This window comes from Periophthalmus magnuspinnatus, chromosome 15, assembly GCF_009829125.3.
Source record: "Periophthalmus magnuspinnatus isolate fPerMag1 chromosome 15, fPerMag1.2.pri, whole genome shotgun sequence".
Lineage (NCBI taxonomy): Eukaryota > Metazoa > Chordata > Actinopteri > Gobiiformes > Gobiidae > Periophthalmus > Periophthalmus magnuspinnatus.
Genome location: NC_047140.1, coordinates 26,444,630 through 26,460,756, shown reverse-complemented (window position 1 = coordinate 26,460,756; position 16,127 = coordinate 26,444,630). Strand labels below are relative to the sequence as shown.

The 16,127-nt window shown below is 37.8% G+C and overlaps 4 protein-coding genes across 5 annotated transcripts; 1 reads left to right on the top strand and 3 right to left on the bottom strand.

Annotated features, from left to right (window-relative positions):
• Positions 1–4,044, bottom strand: ap3m1 (adaptor related protein complex 3 subunit mu 1). Its single transcript, XM_033979407.2, has 9 exons — positions 3,778–4,044; positions 3,223–3,534; positions 2,289–2,460; positions 2,063–2,200; positions 1,693–1,778; positions 1,449–1,582; positions 1,145–1,352; positions 896–1,040; positions 1–823 (listed from the first exon to the last, which is right to left on the bottom strand). Exons 2-9 carry the CDS (start codon positions 3,493–3,495, stop codon positions 723–725), a joined length of 1,257 nt encoding a protein of 418 aa, XP_033835298.1. The 5' UTR covers positions 3,496–3,534; positions 3,778–4,044; the 3' UTR covers positions 1–722.
• A 389-nt stretch (positions 4,045–4,433) lies between these two features.
• Positions 4,434–10,713, top strand: adka (adenosine kinase a). Of its 2 annotated transcripts, none has more exons than XM_033979830.2 (11): positions 4,434–4,603; positions 6,425–6,499; positions 6,976–7,029; positions 8,386–8,464; positions 8,547–8,719; positions 8,935–9,043; positions 9,209–9,379; positions 9,455–9,490; positions 9,561–9,675; positions 9,758–9,844; positions 9,916–10,713. In XM_033979830.2, exons 1-11 carry the CDS (start codon positions 4,506–4,508, stop codon positions 10,038–10,040), a joined length of 1,122 nt encoding a protein of 373 aa, XP_033835721.1. In that variant the 5' UTR covers positions 4,434–4,505; the 3' UTR covers positions 10,041–10,713. The 2 variants fall into 2 exon arrangements, with proteins under 2 accessions (XP_033835721.1, XP_033835722.1); XM_033979831.2 differs by lacking the exon at positions 4,434–4,603 and adding an exon at positions 5,193–5,339.
• A 1,021-nt stretch (positions 10,714–11,734) lies between these two features.
• Positions 11,735–13,202, bottom strand: LOC117382535 (dual specificity phosphatase 29-like). The gene is made up of 4 exons (XM_033979740.2): positions 13,017–13,202; positions 12,491–12,677; positions 12,185–12,408; positions 11,735–12,115 (listed from the first exon to the last, which is right to left on the bottom strand). Exons 2-4 carry the CDS (start codon positions 12,667–12,669, stop codon positions 11,892–11,894), a joined length of 627 nt encoding a protein of 208 aa, XP_033835631.1. The 5' UTR covers positions 12,670–12,677; positions 13,017–13,202; the 3' UTR covers positions 11,735–11,891.
• Positions 13,203–14,938: 1,736 nt separating this feature from the next.
• On the bottom strand, positions 14,939–16,114 carry LOC117382226 (dual specificity phosphatase 29-like). The gene is made up of 3 exons (XM_033979321.2): positions 15,922–16,114; positions 15,631–15,848; positions 14,939–15,208 (listed from the first exon to the last, which is right to left on the bottom strand). The coding sequence occupies exons 1-3, from the start codon at positions 16,005–16,007 to the stop codon at positions 15,015–15,017; spliced, it is 498 nt and encodes a 165-aa protein (XP_033835212.1). The 5' UTR covers positions 16,008–16,114; the 3' UTR covers positions 14,939–15,014.
• Between the last annotated feature and the right edge of the window lie 13 nt (positions 16,115–16,127).

The window sequence follows — 16,127 nt, the reverse complement described above, 5'->3', positions numbered from 1 at the left end:
TAAAACAATATAAGTGTGTTTATTTCTGTCATTGTGAATTAAACAATTTTGCATGTTTTATAAAGCACCTGTGGCAGCAGAACACAAAATTACACAAACTAAATGTAGAATTCTTCACATAGACATCTGTTTGTGCAAAGAACATGCAAACGTCATATTATACAGATAGTGCCTGTTTGTAGTAGGCAGATTATCATACTGTTTAACCATGGTAAGCCCCGAATCGTAATGGTAAACTGAAATTAGAGCAATAACTTTGGCAAAGATATTTCTTAAGCAAGGCATTAAGATTGTCCAGTAGTGTAGATTGTCTACCTTGATAGATTTTCTCAACTTCTCTAACCTTTTAGAAAATTTGTACAAAAATGCCTGCAATAAAGACATTGCACTGAGACTTATATAGAGAATCCATTAGTAATAAAAATATCTACTATATCTACTGTATGTATAAAAGACTGAAGTGATGATGATGATTTTGTTTAAGACCGCAGGTGTACCTCTTCATATTCAATCGTTCCCTTGGCTAACACTGTTATCCATGAAACTGTTGGCAATTAATAGCACTTATTACATTAAAGAGTTAAACTGGTTAAGGCTTCCCTTTACATATCACAACACAATATAGAAAAACAATAAATAAAGTATACTGGAGCATTTTTCAATAACAACTTTCTGTAGGATATGTAAAATTTAAGATTAATTTGGCATATTGGACTGTTGACTCATGTCCGGACTTGAAATTTTCCCGCCTTGGTCACATACTTGACTCCTTTGAAAGGCTTGTACTTTTCTCCATACATGTCCAAACGATTAACTTTAAGGCCTGAAACATTAATAGAGAAAGTGAACATTAACACAGATTGAGAACCTAAAATACACTGACGTCCTGTGATACCTGATATGGCCAGCTGCTGGATCTTCAACCCAATGCTGAGTGAAGGGTTCTCTTCTGGTTTAGGGACCCCTGACTGCATGCTCAAAGTTCCCTTTAAATTAGGGAGCTTCTGGGGATTGAGTTTTCCAACGTCCCAGATCAGTATCTACCAAAACATACCATTCCATAACTACGCATTAAGTATTTTTGAGAGATACATTCACATGATGATACAGTTACTGAGAAAATAATAATAATACATAAAATTACCTTTGTAGCAAGGTCAAAAGTGTAGCTTCCTTGTGTGGCTGTGAGGTTGGCACTGAGCACAGTCTTGGGCATAGGTATAGTAACAGATAAAGACTCAACCATTTTTCCCATAGTTTGTTTGGGTCCAATGGTGATGTCCAGACGCCCACAGGATCCAGAGTCAAAAAAGTTGATGTTCTGCTTCACATACACAGGAATGGCTACTAAACTGGAGAAATAAGCAAACAATTTAGGGTGAAATTTGTGTAATGAGTAGCATATATTGTTTTTTCATATTGAAAAAGGCTCAAAGGATGATTCTAACTTTTGTGAGTTGACGTGGTAGGACATCAGAGTGAAGTTTCCATCAGGTGGAATGAAAGAAAGTACACGCTCTGCCTCCCAGCGCTTAAACCGAACACAGGGGTGGAAACTAACATCATCAAGGAGACGGGGATTCTGTGAACAACAATCACAGAAATAAGTTCACAAGTTACACACATTTTAAGTGTAATAATGTTAGTACAAAATGCTCAAATGTATAGTCACACAAGTAAAAAGTTGCTTACCATAAAAGACAAAGTCAAGTCGGGCATACCAGAGAGCCGCACGCAAGCTTCAATTACACCCTGGATTTCAGCAAAAACTGTAGTACCTGAAGAACAGAAAAAATACCAATTTAATTTGTAAATTCTTTTATGATCAATGACTCTCATACACTGTTTACATTAACGTGAAGGAGGGTCTAAGGACAAGGGATGTTCTGGAAAAGTTCTCCATTTGCTTGTTGTTGATTAATTTCCTGTCTGTTATTGACCAATGTCTGTTTCATTGTTGATTTTCTAACTCTCTTTCTCTTGGTTAAATGAATGATCTTGTTCAGCCCTGTGATTTTAGGCTTTACAAAAAAATAAATTGAATTGAATTAATGATCCGTACCTGATTTGTCAATAATGGTATCTATTTCCTCTATTACGTCAAAATATGCCTCGTTGTTAGTGTATTTCACACCAGCGCGCCTCCATGGGACATTAGAAAGTTGTCCTGTTGGCAGTGTATCTCCAACATTACTGCTTCCTGAAATTAAATAATAATGAATTAAGCTGATTAAGTTTGGTAAGTAAAACTCTCCCGTTACTGTTATTGATTAGTATGAGTGATTTACCTGTGAGCGTATTGACGACTGATCGAAGGATGTTTGGAGGTCTGATCATCTCTTTGAGGACATTGGACTCTGTTGCCAGCGGGAAGCCATTGTCAAGCATTTCTTCTAACAGCTCATAAACAATGACCAAGTTGTCCTTAATCACATTTTCTGAACATTCTCCAAAATAGTCCTGTTATTAGACACAAGTCAGAATAAAATATTATTTTTTATTAAGGCAAGGCAAGTTTATTTATAGAGCATAATTTGTACACAAAGTACTGTAATACAAAGTGCTTTGCAGAATAAGACATTAAAAGCATTCTGGATGTACTGCAGCTGTCTTAAAACTCATTAGTTTCATGTTTGCCTCCAAGATACAGTAATATATAGTAATAGCGGTTCTCATGAATGTGTGCAACTCCATTCAATAACTATAGGGTTTTCAACTTCTAATGGACCTCACCATAACTTCTTTACCGGGGAATATACATTGGTTGAGAGGATCTATATATATATATATATATATATATATATATATATATATATATATATATATATATCAAATATTTATTGTTAAAATAAAGGGGAGGTTTTTCATCCATGTGTTTACAATGCCATGTGTTCACCATTTGTGACTGTTGCACTCTGTCTTATTATTATTGCTTTGCCTGAAATGTTCCACAGTATTACATTAAAAGCATACATTCAAACAGGTGATACAACCAGACCAAGTTAAACGTTAAATGTGTGGAGAGGGGAGCCCAGTTTTCATAAATATTTTTGATCAATAAAAGCATCTGTAATTGAATTACTGCAAGTTTAATGCTATAGCGTGGAACATTCCAGGTAAAGCAATAACATCTCCATGAAGAAACGCAAGTTGTGGACCTTCTACCAGAACAGTTAGTGCATAGTGTACTTTTAAAAACCACAAACTCTTATTGTTCCCTACCTGAATCGTATCTGCCACTCTGTGTAGAAACTCAATGACAAAAAGAGGGGGCACTTCAGACTGGATGACTGACAGGAGGAAGATCTTGCCCCTGTAGACACTGATGAGGTAGTGATGTGGGGTCTGCAGAACGGGGGGCACATTCTCCGGGTCGCCTGCTTTGTCTTTAGCCTCGAAGAAATAGTCGCACACACTCCTGCTGATGACACTCTTCCAGTGTTTCTCCAGGAAGATGTCCCCCGTGTTATTAATCAGGAACAGGCTGTGGATCATTTCAGCAGCTACAATGCACGCTCTGTTGTCAGTAGCGCTCTGTGTAAAGAAAACAAGCACATTTATAGCTTTAAAAAGGCAATTAATTAATTTATTATGGTGTAATATGCGTTTGAATAAGTGAAGAAGTGAAGCTGAGTAATACAAATGAATTACAAAGTTGAAGGTTTGTTCTAATACATACATTAAAGGCTACACAAAAGTTCTAAACTGTCGTAACCGCATCGACATTAGGGGAAAAAGTTGTTTGTAGTATGTTTTGTAGTTTTGAGAAAGTTTTACCTGCTAGATGGTTGTGCGCGTCCGATTATCAGAGGCAGCAAATATGGCAGATGTCAAGAGACAAATCAGTCGCTTGCAGCTGGTTTGACCACGTAAACACATCGGCATCAGGGGTTAATGTATCAGGAGTAACTTTAATGATTAAAAAGTGTCACCGTGCATGTTGTTAATCCATATAAACAAACTCACTGCAGGTTAAAAAGACAACGCAAACGGTTTAAGTTATGAAGTCCTGTGTTTTTACTCAGGCAAAATCTTCAGACAGCTAAACCGCACTTAACACTTGAGTTTACGCCCTCAATCTTGTCTTTCAGGCTCAATGAAGAGTCCGCCTTTGTGCAAATGCTCTGATTTCTCCTTAATCCCGTTATGCAGAGTTATTTTTATCTTCATTAACTAAAATAAAACTAGGCATTAGGAGCACGTATTTCACATTCTGACACACTTTCCTGTTTCTTTCTCAGCCAGCAAATCTGTGGACTTTACTGGCACTTTAGAAATAAAACCGGTTTGGCACAATAATTAGTGTGTTTCAGCTGATGTCTATGACCAATGCATGCCTACTGATATGGAAAAGAAGTTCAAAGTCGTATATTGGCATGTGCTGATTGGTGGAGATGTTGCTTATCAGAGCCTGTTAAGTTTTACTCAGGGTGGAAAACAACATTTTCCGTTTCACGCCTGCATTTTTCCTCCGGCAACGTGCGGCTCACAAAGCTCTATCAACAATGGCTTCAGACGAACCAAAGGCAAAGAAACACAAACTTTCAGAGGATGAAGATGAGAAAGATGTGTGTCCTTCAAAAAAGACTCCTCCTATTCTAAGGTGACCCACGAATATCATAATTTACGCGTAAACCATGCATAAAGCAAATCAGTTGACTTCATTCAATACTTTCTAAGGGTTTATACGCACGTTGCTGTTATTGTATGCTAAAATTCAATAAAAACGAGGAACATTCTGAAGGTCGTTTATGAAATGGTTACAGTTTATGATCACAATGTCTGAGATGCCCCTTCCTCTACTTACACGTTAGATAACTTTGGCTAATGGTTTGCTAGCTATTATCTCTCGCAGCATATCTTAAAAATCGACTCTATTGTTTGAGACCGATATATCTATGCTCATTTCCAGTGGCGACCTTAGTTTTGTTGAAATCCTGCTGTCATATCGGCCCCTAATCACTGTCCAGAACAAATAACAGTCTTGTCAGCGTCTCTGTCTTCTCCTTAAGTGATGCCATCTTCACAAGGCTCCCGAATCCCAATATCACAATCAGAACAGACAGCATCAGTTGAGGTTTTTGAGATGTTACCTGCTATGTGCTCCTCACACATGTTTTTGGCTATGCTCTACTTTACTAGATAGTCAAGACTCCCGCCCCTCTTCAGGCAAACCAACCAATCAGTGTCAGCGCTAGTTCCAGGGTGAAATCGACGTGCAGCACAAAATGTTAAGGTTTAAATGTGTTTAGCTTTTTCTGAGTAGGTTAAGGTTGCTCAACAGGTCTGTCACTCTTTGCCTGCTGTAGTACAGAATCATTCGCCATGTCTTCTGCAAGGTAAGACTTTGCTGAGGGTGTAATAGGAGTCAGTGTTTCTGTATAATTGACTGCACAACCCCTGTAGTCATCTGGAAGCACTAATACTTATGTGTATAGTGAAGACAGAGGGGGAAATATGTACCGGATAGATTCATATTGCACAAGGATATAGACTGGTCCAGGCTGAGCAAGTCTGTACCTGTTGTATGATTCTGTGATTTTGAATAGAAGTCTTTCTTGTTTTTTGGTGTTCTGTATCCACCATACCTTCATGCAGGATGTCTGATGTAAAAAATATGACACCATCATATGGAGGTGGCATCTGGGCTAAAATGTGTGAAGAGACTGTCTTCTATCTGGGTTATTCCCACTATGCCAATATCAGGGATGTAATAGAGCCATGACACAGCCAGACAAGGCAGTCGCATGGACTTACCGAATGAACATGGATCTTTTTTATTTCACAGTCCTACAGAGTGGTATATTTCACTGGCCGTGAAATGTGATTACTGTTTGTGAGACAACCCCTATTATTGTGCATTGACACAACGCTCGGTGCTGCACCACAAGGACTTCATTTTTTGCATGAGGTCTGGCTGTTGGAATGTTGTTGTTTTTCTAATGCAGATATATAAAACCGTGTTTGTGCTACAAGCATTTGCCTGAGGATAAGGATCACACTGCTGCTCTGTGCTGCTCATTTTAAATAATAAATAAATGGGCTGACTTGTCTCTTGACTAAATCATCCATTTATTTTTTATTGTGAAACATGATCTATGAATATGATTCTCTTTTCAATGCCACTTCCTCCCCCCTTGTGGCACATGTTTATAGTCATGTGATTGTGGTCATATGGAAACACTTTGGTAAGAATGACATGTTACTGAAAGATTCAGTGCCTACATCAATATACTTTCTGCCAATTGAACTGGCACCAGACAATCTCATAATGGCAGCACTGCACAGTGATCAATATAAATTTCATCTCCTCAATTAACAAATTATCTGCCTTCCATTGCCCCAACTGTTTTTGTGGGTGCAGGGCTGGTGGTCCGGACATATTACATAATTATTAACATTTCAATTATTTATTTTTTTTCAGCCAAAATTCATTATTTGGTATGGGAAATCCTTTACTGGACATCTGTGCTGTAGTGGACAAGGACTTCTTGGACAAGTAAGTTGTCAAAAATGAGTAGCCTGCTGCTTTAAACCTACCTAAAGGCTTCCATTATCATGTAGATTTTTATGTTTTTTACCTATATTCTGAACTGTCTGACCAGTGCCACAGATCAAAAGCTTATTTTTGTTAAAGAGTCCTCCTTTAACACCTTTTAATAGTAATAAAAAATTCATAACATGAAAATGACAAAACAAAAGAAGTGTTAATCAAAATAACCTTGGCCTCTTTCTCAAATGGATTAGTTTTATTTTAAGAGACTCTATATTAAGAGTTGGTGCATTTTTATAATCAATGCATCTAGATTTGGCAACTGTCCATTTAGTCATTTTGTCATGTCATTGTTGCTCAGTATTTTAGCATGTACTTTTAAGATATTGTATGCAAATATTTATTACAGATAAGTACAATGCAGGTTTTAATTGATCTAATATTATAATGTAACCATCATACCCTTTGTGAATTATTTGCAGATACGCCCTGAAGCCTAATGACCAGATCTTGGCTGATGACAACCACAAAGCACTGTTTGTATTCGTAATCCTGTATTTATGGTCACTTCCCTGCTGACATTTGAGTTGTTAAACAAATTTACTTTTTGTTTCAAAAAAAGCCCTGGTTGTGCTGATCAGTCAGCATATGTGAATGCAGACAGTTTTCTCTGGAATCGTTCAGTTTAAACAGGCATACACCAGAATCCTCACAACTGACCTCAGTTCTTAACACAGCCAATAGCAGAGGTGATCTCCACCTTCGTTTGCCTGTGTCAGCCAATCAAAAAACAGGACATTTCACCTCCCAGTTTCTCTGCCTCTAGTCAAAAAGCAAACATTTAACAGCAGGTGATAAGAAGAGAGAAAGACTAAACTACATTATAAAATTATCACTAATAAGTTTATACATATACTTTTAACACCAGTACAGGGTTTGAATACCTAATGGGGAGTGAAGCTAATAGCATGTTTTGGTTAAAGATAGTCTGTTTCTAATTTCTAGAGATAATCTTGGGGTAATTCGTTTGCTTCATAGAGCAGATATTACTCAATCTAAATCAAATTACATATAGTATCTTTCCCCAGATGCCCCACTTATAACTTCAGGCACTGCCAAATAAGGCCCATGAGGACACAGACCTGCTTTATTTCAGCTGTAATTACCTAACATGTCCAAATGTAGATGTATTTTTGCTTGAAGCAACTCACCAAAGACCTACTTCAGTCAGCCAGAGTTGTGAAACTACCCATCATACAGTAATTGTACAGTGATGCATGAGATATATGTTGTACTTATAAATACAAGGATCTTCTGTGTGAACTGTGGGAGTAAAATGTAGCGCATATAGTGGGCTTAGCAATTCATTCAGTTCAGTAATGTCCTTGATTTAAATTTTATGTTTCAGTGACATTTTGGATACCTGAAAGAGCTTTTCGGGAACTTATTCCCAACATTAATGCAAACACATTGAGACATTATAGTTAATGTTTAACTGCTGCAAATTAACCTCTTGTAAATCTATGCAAATTTCTTCATTTAAAAGGCCTACATATAACAGAGTTTTGGTTTGTTATTTATTATTGTGTTGTAGGGCTGGACAATATGACCAAAAATGTATCACAATTTGTTATCATGTTGCTACATCACAATTTTCAATTTGATTTTTATTTTGTCTTGATAAAAAAAACATACAAATTGCTTCAACATTACTTGTTGTAGTTGGAATGTTCAAACCCACATGCTTTTACAGGTGGAGGATTTAATGTAGAACTCTCAATTAAAAAGCCGTAGATGATTACAAAAAAAGATCAATTGCGCAGCCCTAATTTTTATCATTATTACTTTTGCCAGTGAGTTATTGTGGGAATTTCTTCTGTCAAATTTTGTAGATTTGAGGAGTTGGTGAAGAAGTTCAAAGTTGAATATCACGCAGGTGGAGCTACGCAGAACTCTATAAAGGTTGCTCAGGTATGTCATAAATTTACACATGTCTTTTCACAGACTGCATTTGGAAAAAACACCTTTTTTCATCTGGTTCAAATGTTTTTAGTGGATGATCCAAGAACCTCAAAAAGTGGGCACTTTCTTTGGCTGCATCGGCAAAGACAAGTTTGGGGAGATCCTGAAACAGAAAGCCGAGGAGGCCCACATCGATGCTCATTACTATGAGCAGAGCGAGGAGCCGACAGGAACTTGTGCTGCCTGCATCACTGGTGATAACAGGTACTGCTATATTTCAGTATTGAATAATAGCTGAAGAATTACTAATCTGTTCACATGTACTATTTGCAAATGAAATATACACTCCTTTCAGGCTTGTTTCCTTATTTAAACAATTAAAAATAAAATCATCTTTGTATTTGCTTTGCATTGCTATTTTGTAAGTTTAAGCGTGTTAAATTTCAATGAATGGACACAAATGTACTTATTTCGTTCAGGTCTCTTGTTGCAAACCTCGCTGCTGCCAACTGTTATAAAAAGGATAAACATCTTGACTTGGAGGAGAACTGGAAGCTCGTAGAAAAGGCCAAAGTCTACTACATTGCTGTATGTTGCTTCTGCTGTTATGTCATTTGTTGATTCCCATTAAATGATTATTTATGAGCTGAAGCTATGTGTTTATAACAACCATAGTAGAGTGTTTTATTTTGAACTTAATTTTATTGATTACCAAGCATGTTTTTCTTAACAAAATATCTTGTTTTTATTCAGGGTTTCTTCTTAACAGTTTCTGTGGAGTCCATCCTGAAAGTGGCAAAACATGCCTCTGAAAACGACAAAATGTTTTGTTTAAATCTGTCTGCGCCCTTCATCAGCCAGTTCTTCAAAGATAACCTCATGCAGGTTATGCCTTATGTAGATGTACTCTTTGGCAATGAGACGGTAAGTACGAACTGTATTTTATGTACAAGCTTAAAATATTGAACTTAATACGAATTACATTGTTTTTTTCTGCAGGAAGCAGCAGCATTTGCCAAAGAGATGGAATTTGAGGTACAAAAATGCAGACTCATTTTATACCACATTTTCAATACATTTTTACAGCGATATTTCATTTCTGTAGACCAAAGACTTAAAGGAGATTGCTAAGAAAGCCCAAGATCTACCAAAAGTCAACAAGGAAAGACCAAGGACTGTTGTATTTACTCAAGGAAAGGATGAAACCATCATGGCCCTAAGTAAGATTATACAATTGTTTTGTCTTTGTGGCTTTTATACATTATTACAAATGTGATCAAAATTATTTTCCTTTTTGACCAGATGAAAAGATAGAGACATATCCTGTGATAAAAGTCGACCCTAAAGACCTTGTGGATACAAATGGGGCTGGCGATGCTTTTGTGGGAGGTATGGAAATTTATAGCTTGCTTTGTATTGAAGTTTGTAATTGTTTTTAAAATGTGTGTCTTGTGGCACAGGTTTCTTATCAGAGCTGGTTCGGGAGAAGCCTCTAGATCAGTGTGTGAAAGCTGCTCATTACGCTGCTAATGTCATCATCCAACGTGCCGGGTGCACATTCCCAGAAAAACCCAACTTCAGCTGAGACCTGTTTTGCTTGCAGTCATTTTTAACAGGAATGGTGTCAACAACAACAACATCAGAAACAACAACAGAAACTGTTTCTGTTGTTGTTTCTGTTTTGTTTCTGTTGCTGTCATTTGTTTGTTTCTGTTGTTGAAACAACAACAGAAACAATTTTTAGTTATTTAGGTAAAAGTACAGCTTTGTCTGAAAATTAATGGTGGCAAAGACGATAAATTGAGGAAAAATGGCGCCTCTGCTTCATAAAATGCGTCCAAAATCTTATATAAAACACCCAAGAACAACTATTATTTTATCTACAATACAAAACCAATTTTACAAGTAAAACGCCACTGAATTTGTGCTGTCCACTGAAAGTTTGCATGTTGTTTATGTTCTTATGTGTCAGAGCTGTGTGCTCTCGCCCCTCCCCTGACGTCTGCCCTTCAGTCATTACCGTACTACATGTAGTGGCATTGGAAAGCACCAGGTCTCAGCTTTCAGAGGCTGTTTTAATGACAATTGAGCATTCTATTGCAGATTTGCAGAAATTTGAAAAAAAAGTGCTTTTCAAACTCTTTTGGCACCAATAACAGCCTGAAAAATTACCAGATCACACAATTGCATTATCCAGATTCGTGGCAGCTGAAACGCCGGCTCTAATTAAGCCCTGATTAAGCCCTTTACAAATACAGAGACAGAAATGACTTTATGCAAAGTTATTTTGAAAATTGACACAAACATTATTTAAGTAACTTCGATTGTAAAAGTCTATTACATTATAGCGTTATTATGTATAATATTGCTGGTTCGAAGCCATAATGAGAGTTACTTATGTAATTATGGTTCTATGAGTCACGAATGCAAAGTGATTGAAAATGGACACAGACATTATTTGGGCCACACCAGTCAAAAAAGTCAGAAACCCTGTGTATTATGCACAAGGTTGTTGGTTCAATGCCGTGGTCAATTGGCACACTTCACTATGGATATAGGGTGATAAGCAGATAGTGGCTTGGGCAGCTCTCAGGAAGGGAGAATGGCATGCCGAACCGTCCCATACAGAGGGGTTTGAGTCAGTTGCGGGCGCATGGGAGAGACGTGCGCACGTTGACGAGGGCCAACATCGCCGTTTGCGGCTTTAATTCAAAATTATTCCTTTTTCTTCCACTTGAGGTCAGTAGAGTGTCTCAGCAAATTCTTCCAAATGTCAGAAGCACACATTTTTGTTTTAAAGACTTTTTTAAAATTTTATTTGTTCAAAAAGAATAAACCTTATTTGAATGGACATTTGGACATGGACCACACAAATCAAACTGACTGTATCTGAATCTGTTTTTCTTTAACAGAGCTCACCGTTCAGAATGGAACTATTGAAGGACAGGTTGGCATTATAGTCAGGAGTATTATTTTCAATTCATTCAGTCAGTGTTAATTCACAACGGTGCCTTTTTCAGATTTTTTAGAGATCTAGTATATTATTTGTGTTCTTGAAGTCTAGAGCAGTGATGGGCAATCTCTTTGTTGTTTCTACAATAGTCTAAAAATTAGACTGACATGTAAATTAATTGTATTACTGTATTTGTAAAAGAATGACCTAGATTTAGCAGATTTCTGCATATGCTTGTACACAGTTAAATGCATAAGTCTTAGGACAAATAAGGCACTTTTTCTGTACTAGACCATTGGGAAATAAACCTCTTAATCAGAATTCTGTGTCTTGATGCTACATTTACATTTTCAAGGAAATCTCAACATGAAAAGTGCTCAAATTTAAAACTTACCAACATCTTAACACAAATGTTTAAGATGTTTTGTACAATAGTATTTATGCTGCAGTGCAGTATTCACAATGTGTTCTAAATGGTGACCTTCAATGGCCTTGCAGCTGTTTCTTCTGTTTTAGTCTCTCCTCTTGTAGTGTGATGTCTAGAGCCCTGAGCTGCTTTAAGAAGCCATGATTAGGAAGAATACAGCGGCGCTGTCGCACATGCTCAATGGCATCTACCACAGTTAAACCGTGTTTGCTCATGAGGTAAGCCAGAACCAAAGTTGCAGAGCGACTGCGCCCCATCACACAGTGCACCAGCACCTTGTCTGAAACACAGATAAAACGATTAAATCATTTTTGACTGGTTCTAAAAACATGTTAGGCCCGGTACTCACTGTGGGGTTCCCTGAGCGCCTCATGGATGAACTGTGCTGTGGAGTAGAAGTGCTGGGACATGTTAAATGTGGGTTTGTCATCGGCCTCCACACCCAGATACTGAATGTGTGAGTCACTGTAATAAGTGGCTCCAGTCAGCACATTATTAAACTTCCCCTCCGCTGCATTCAGGACATGGGTGATGCCCAGCTCCCTCAGACCCTCCACCTCCAGAGCTGTCTTTCTGTTTCAGAATGATGTATTACATTAAAGAGTTTAGGTTGCACTCAATGAAATTTATGCCTGTGGGCTTCTTGTAGACTCACTCATCTCCGATGTAGATATTGGGCCAGACCTGGTCCACGTGTGTGTATTGAGCCCCAGAGCCAGCCCAGAACATCTGCTCCAGGTCTAATGTCCCAGGAGTGATATAATCACTGTCGGGGTCCACACGCACCGCGGCATAAGGGTTTTTGTGTTGGCTCTTTGTAGCATAGGAAGTCATGACGCACCCTTGAGAGGTGAAAACAAACAAATCTGAATGATTTAGACACAATGGATTGTACAAGCACAACAGTGTGCAGCATGTACAGAATCAACAGAATCACATTTGGGGCCAGGACTCCTCAGGTTAAATAAAGAATAAATAAACCGTCCCAGCAAGTTTAAACACACAATGTAGGTATTCAGGCAGTTGCAGGTGATTATTGTGTAACTTTTCACATTTATAGGATTAAATCTGACTACACAACACAACTAAAAGTCAGCAAATGTAACAGGGGCTTAGATGGAATTTAAACTGATATACCACCATGAAACACAGCTACAGTGAAATAAACAAATATAACTTACTTTTTAGAGAATGTCCTCATCAGTGGAACAGCAGGCTTCCTTTGGGACACGTGTGTTTGTGTGTCCATGTGTCGGTCAGAACTCTTGTGTGAGTCACTATGGGGGCTATTACACTTCTCCAGAATGAGAGGCTGTCTGTGGGTAACATGATATTTTGAGTCAGCTGGGCTCCAACACCTGACCTCAACTCTGACACAACACAAATGTAACACATGCTGTTGTATTTTACTGGCTATTTTTTCTGCCTGCCCTTTTGTTTGGGAAAAGTTTGCTAATAAAAAAATGATATGGTTTTAAACAATTGTTATATTATTATACATTAAGTGTGCCTATAAATCAGTAGTGCTGCCCCCTTTTGGCTCTTCTGATCACAACACTATACTTCTGAGCCCAACTTATAGGGCCCTCTTTAAGAGTGATAAAATAACCATTAGACAGGTGGACGTGTGGCCCCTGATGCCATAGATGAACTTAAAGGTGCTCTTAAATGCACAGACTTCGATGTCTCTAACTCTCCTGATTTAGATTTAGAAAGAACTGAGGTGGTAACATCTTATATTACCTACTTAAAAGACACTATTATCCTACCAAGGTGGTAACAATGTGAAACTAATGATAGACCTTGGATAAATGGAGCCGCTAAAGAGGCTGTGCATAAAAGAACGAGGCCCTTTTGAAAGGCAGATGTGTGGGAGTGAAAAGACAAGACAAGTCTGGAGGAGGAGGATACCACCACCATGTACCATTTCCTGTACCAACATCTTGCTGACACAAAAACTCATTCCAGAGTTTTGTTTGTCAGGTTTTCTTCAGCATTCAGTACTATTCTGACACATGTTTAGTGTCAGAAACTGCTGCTGATTTTAATCTAAATTTCAGCCTGGTCAAATGGATCATGAACTTTTTATCTTGCAGCCCCCAGTCAGTCAATGGCGTCCTGTTAAAAAAGATGTATTCTACTGGATCACCACAAGAGTGCGTCTTCTCTCTTGTTGTACAGTACATCCTGTACACAAATAACTTCAGAACATTCAGACAGACATCTCCTTTAGTTTGCTGATGACACTGTGCTGCTCAGTTTATTACAGGATGGAGAGACTCGTCTTGGACCTGCTGTCACAGACTTTGTGGAGTGGTATCACTTCCACTATCTGAAACTCAAAAAACAAAGGACATGGCCATTGACTTCATCACTGGAACCTCAACCAACAAGTAAAGGTACAGTGATAGAGCTGGTTGAGTCTTACACATTTTTGGAAACCTTTATTGACAACAAACTTCACTATCACCTAAACATTTCCCATCTGTGCTAAAAGCCACACAAAGATTATACCTTTCACGAAAATTGAGAAATTTCAATGTTGGCAAGACACTTATAATTTTAGTTTATAGTTTATGTTGTTATGTTTTGTCTCTTATTAGTAACCTTTCTCTGCAGAACAAAAGCCGTTTGTTTAAAATTGTGCAAGATAATTTTGTTCAGAACAGCTCAGCCTCACAAACGTCTTTGAAAAACAGTTGTTGCAGAAAGTCCGGTCTTTTCTGTCCAGCACTGACCACCCTCTGTGCGACAAGTTTGTGATGCTGCCCTCAAAGAAGAGGTTTGTACTTCTTAGAGTCAAAACAAACATTTAATTTAAGCATTCTTTAAATCCTTGTGCAATTAATGCTCTTAATAATAAGTGAGTGTTTACCAGGATCTCTTTTATATTGTGGAATTTTTTTAAGATGACTTTTTTCATATATATTGAGCTTCTTATATGAGCTGTTTCTCATTTGTATTGCCACTGCACAGTGCATTTCTCTGTCAAGGGACAATAAAGGTTTTGATTGATTGATTGACTGATTGATTGAGAATCAGTTTAGCTCTTATGAAGTGGAGTGTTGCATATCACTCTACAAGCTTATTGTTTTATTTCATATTTTATTTTGTTTCAGATTCAACCACAATTTGACAGAGCAGTGTTTGAAGTATAGTGTTGTTTTTCTTTTTGAGATTTATGGGATGGACTTAAGATTCATGTCCAGTTGTCGTAGCTGCTCCAGAAATCCAGAGTTGGGTCCAATGTCCCGGTTCAGACGCACAGCAGTGATGGCCTCCACCAAAGACAGTCCCTGGCAGATCATCAGATAGGACAAAACCAGGGCTCCCGAACGACTGACGCCCATAGCACAGTGGACAAAAACTTTACCTGTAAAATGTAAATATATAACATATTTATACAAGTGATCAGAGCTTTTGGTAAAATTAATTTAAATGTGTTTCTGTTTGTTTAATGTGATGTAAGTTTTGGCGTGATTTTGTGCTTTTACAACTACTAATGTGAAATCTATAATGTAATGAGGCATACTCCAGCAGCAAAACTTAATTTTCATAATTTAAAGCCCTTTCCCATAAGAAGCTAGAGCCTAATATAAATGTTGATGGATTTAGTAATAGCAGCTGTGTATTAGACCATGTGCATTAGAGCATATTTAGCATTTTTTTGTTACACAACACTTTAAAAAGCTTAATTTAAACATTGCATTTTGACTTCAGATACATTTTCACTGGCATTGATCTGCATTTATTTGGATTTGAAATTGCAATACAAATATTTAGGCCATTATGTACCATTTTCCTTGAGAGCGCTGTCTATGAACTCTGCACTGGGCCTAAAATAAGGTTCAAGATTGAACTCTGGATGATCAGCAGCTTCTACACCAAAGTACTTTAATCCCAGGTCACTGTAAAACTGCTGACCAGTGTTGATGCGATATCTCCCTGCTGCTGCATTGACAATATGGGTTATATCAAGACTGGAGAGGATGGGCTTGTCTCGAGCCACAGACCTAAAAAAAAAAAACATTGAAATTTAATAATAATACTTTGACTGTAATCACTACTGATGTGTTTCTCTCTCACTCGTCTCCGATGTACAGGTTGGGCCAGACCAGGTTAAAAGGTTCGGCTGGTTTCCTGTCACTCCAAATCATTTGCCTCAGCTCCATCAATGAGAGTGTTTATCTCCTGCTCTGTGTCACAGCTGCAGTCATAGAAATGTCTTTGTATCATGTTTAGAGGCGGGAAGTGAAGCCAGAAATATAGTGAGGGTATATTATTGTATATGC

Bases quoted from the DNA above. Each gene is read 5' to 3' on its own strand.
- ap3m1 (XM_033979407.2), bottom strand. From the start codon at position 3,495: ATGATCCACAGCCTGTTCCTGATTAATAACACGGGGGACATCTTCCTG. The intron at 2,461-3,222 runs GTAGGGAACAAT...GTCTAATAACAG, and splicing joins GAGTGGCAGATACGATTCAG to GACTATTTTGGAGAATGTTC. The intron at 1,041-1,144 runs GTAATTTTATGT...ATGTTTTGGTAG, and splicing joins CTTTTGACCTTGCTACAAAG to ATACTGATCTGGGACGTTGG.
- LOC117382226 (XM_033979321.2), bottom strand. From the start codon at position 16,007: ATGGAGCTGAGGCAAATGATTTGGAGTGACAGGAAACCAGCCGAACCT. The intron at 15,849-15,921 runs GTGAGAGAGAAA...TTTTTTTTTTAG, and splicing joins AACCTGTACATCGGAGACGA to GTCTGTGGCTCGAGACAAGC. The intron at 15,209-15,630 runs GTACATAATGGC...TACATTTTACAG, and splicing joins CAGCGCTCTCAAGGAAAATG to GTAAAGTTTTTGTCCACTGT.
- adka (XM_033979830.2), top strand. From the start codon at position 4,506: ATGGCTTCAGACGAACCAAAGGCAAAGAAACACAAACTTTCAGAGGAT. The intron at 9,044-9,208 runs GTATGTTGCTTC...GTTTTTATTCAG, and splicing joins CCAAAGTCTACTACATTGCT to GGTTTCTTCTTAACAGTTTC. The intron at 9,380-9,454 runs GTAAGTACGAAC...TTTTTTCTGCAG, and splicing joins TACTCTTTGGCAATGAGACG to GAAGCAGCAGCATTTGCCAA.
- LOC117382535 (XM_033979740.2), bottom strand. From the start codon at position 12,669: ATGACTTCCTATGCTACAAAGAGCCAACACAAAAACCCTTATGCCGCG. The intron at 12,409-12,490 runs GTGAGTCTACAA...ATTCTGAAACAG, and splicing joins AATATCTACATCGGAGATGA to AAAGACAGCTCTGGAGGTGG. The intron at 12,116-12,184 runs GTGAGTACCGGG...TCTGTGTTTCAG, and splicing joins GGCGCTCAGGGAACCCCACA to ACAAGGTGCTGGTGCACTGT.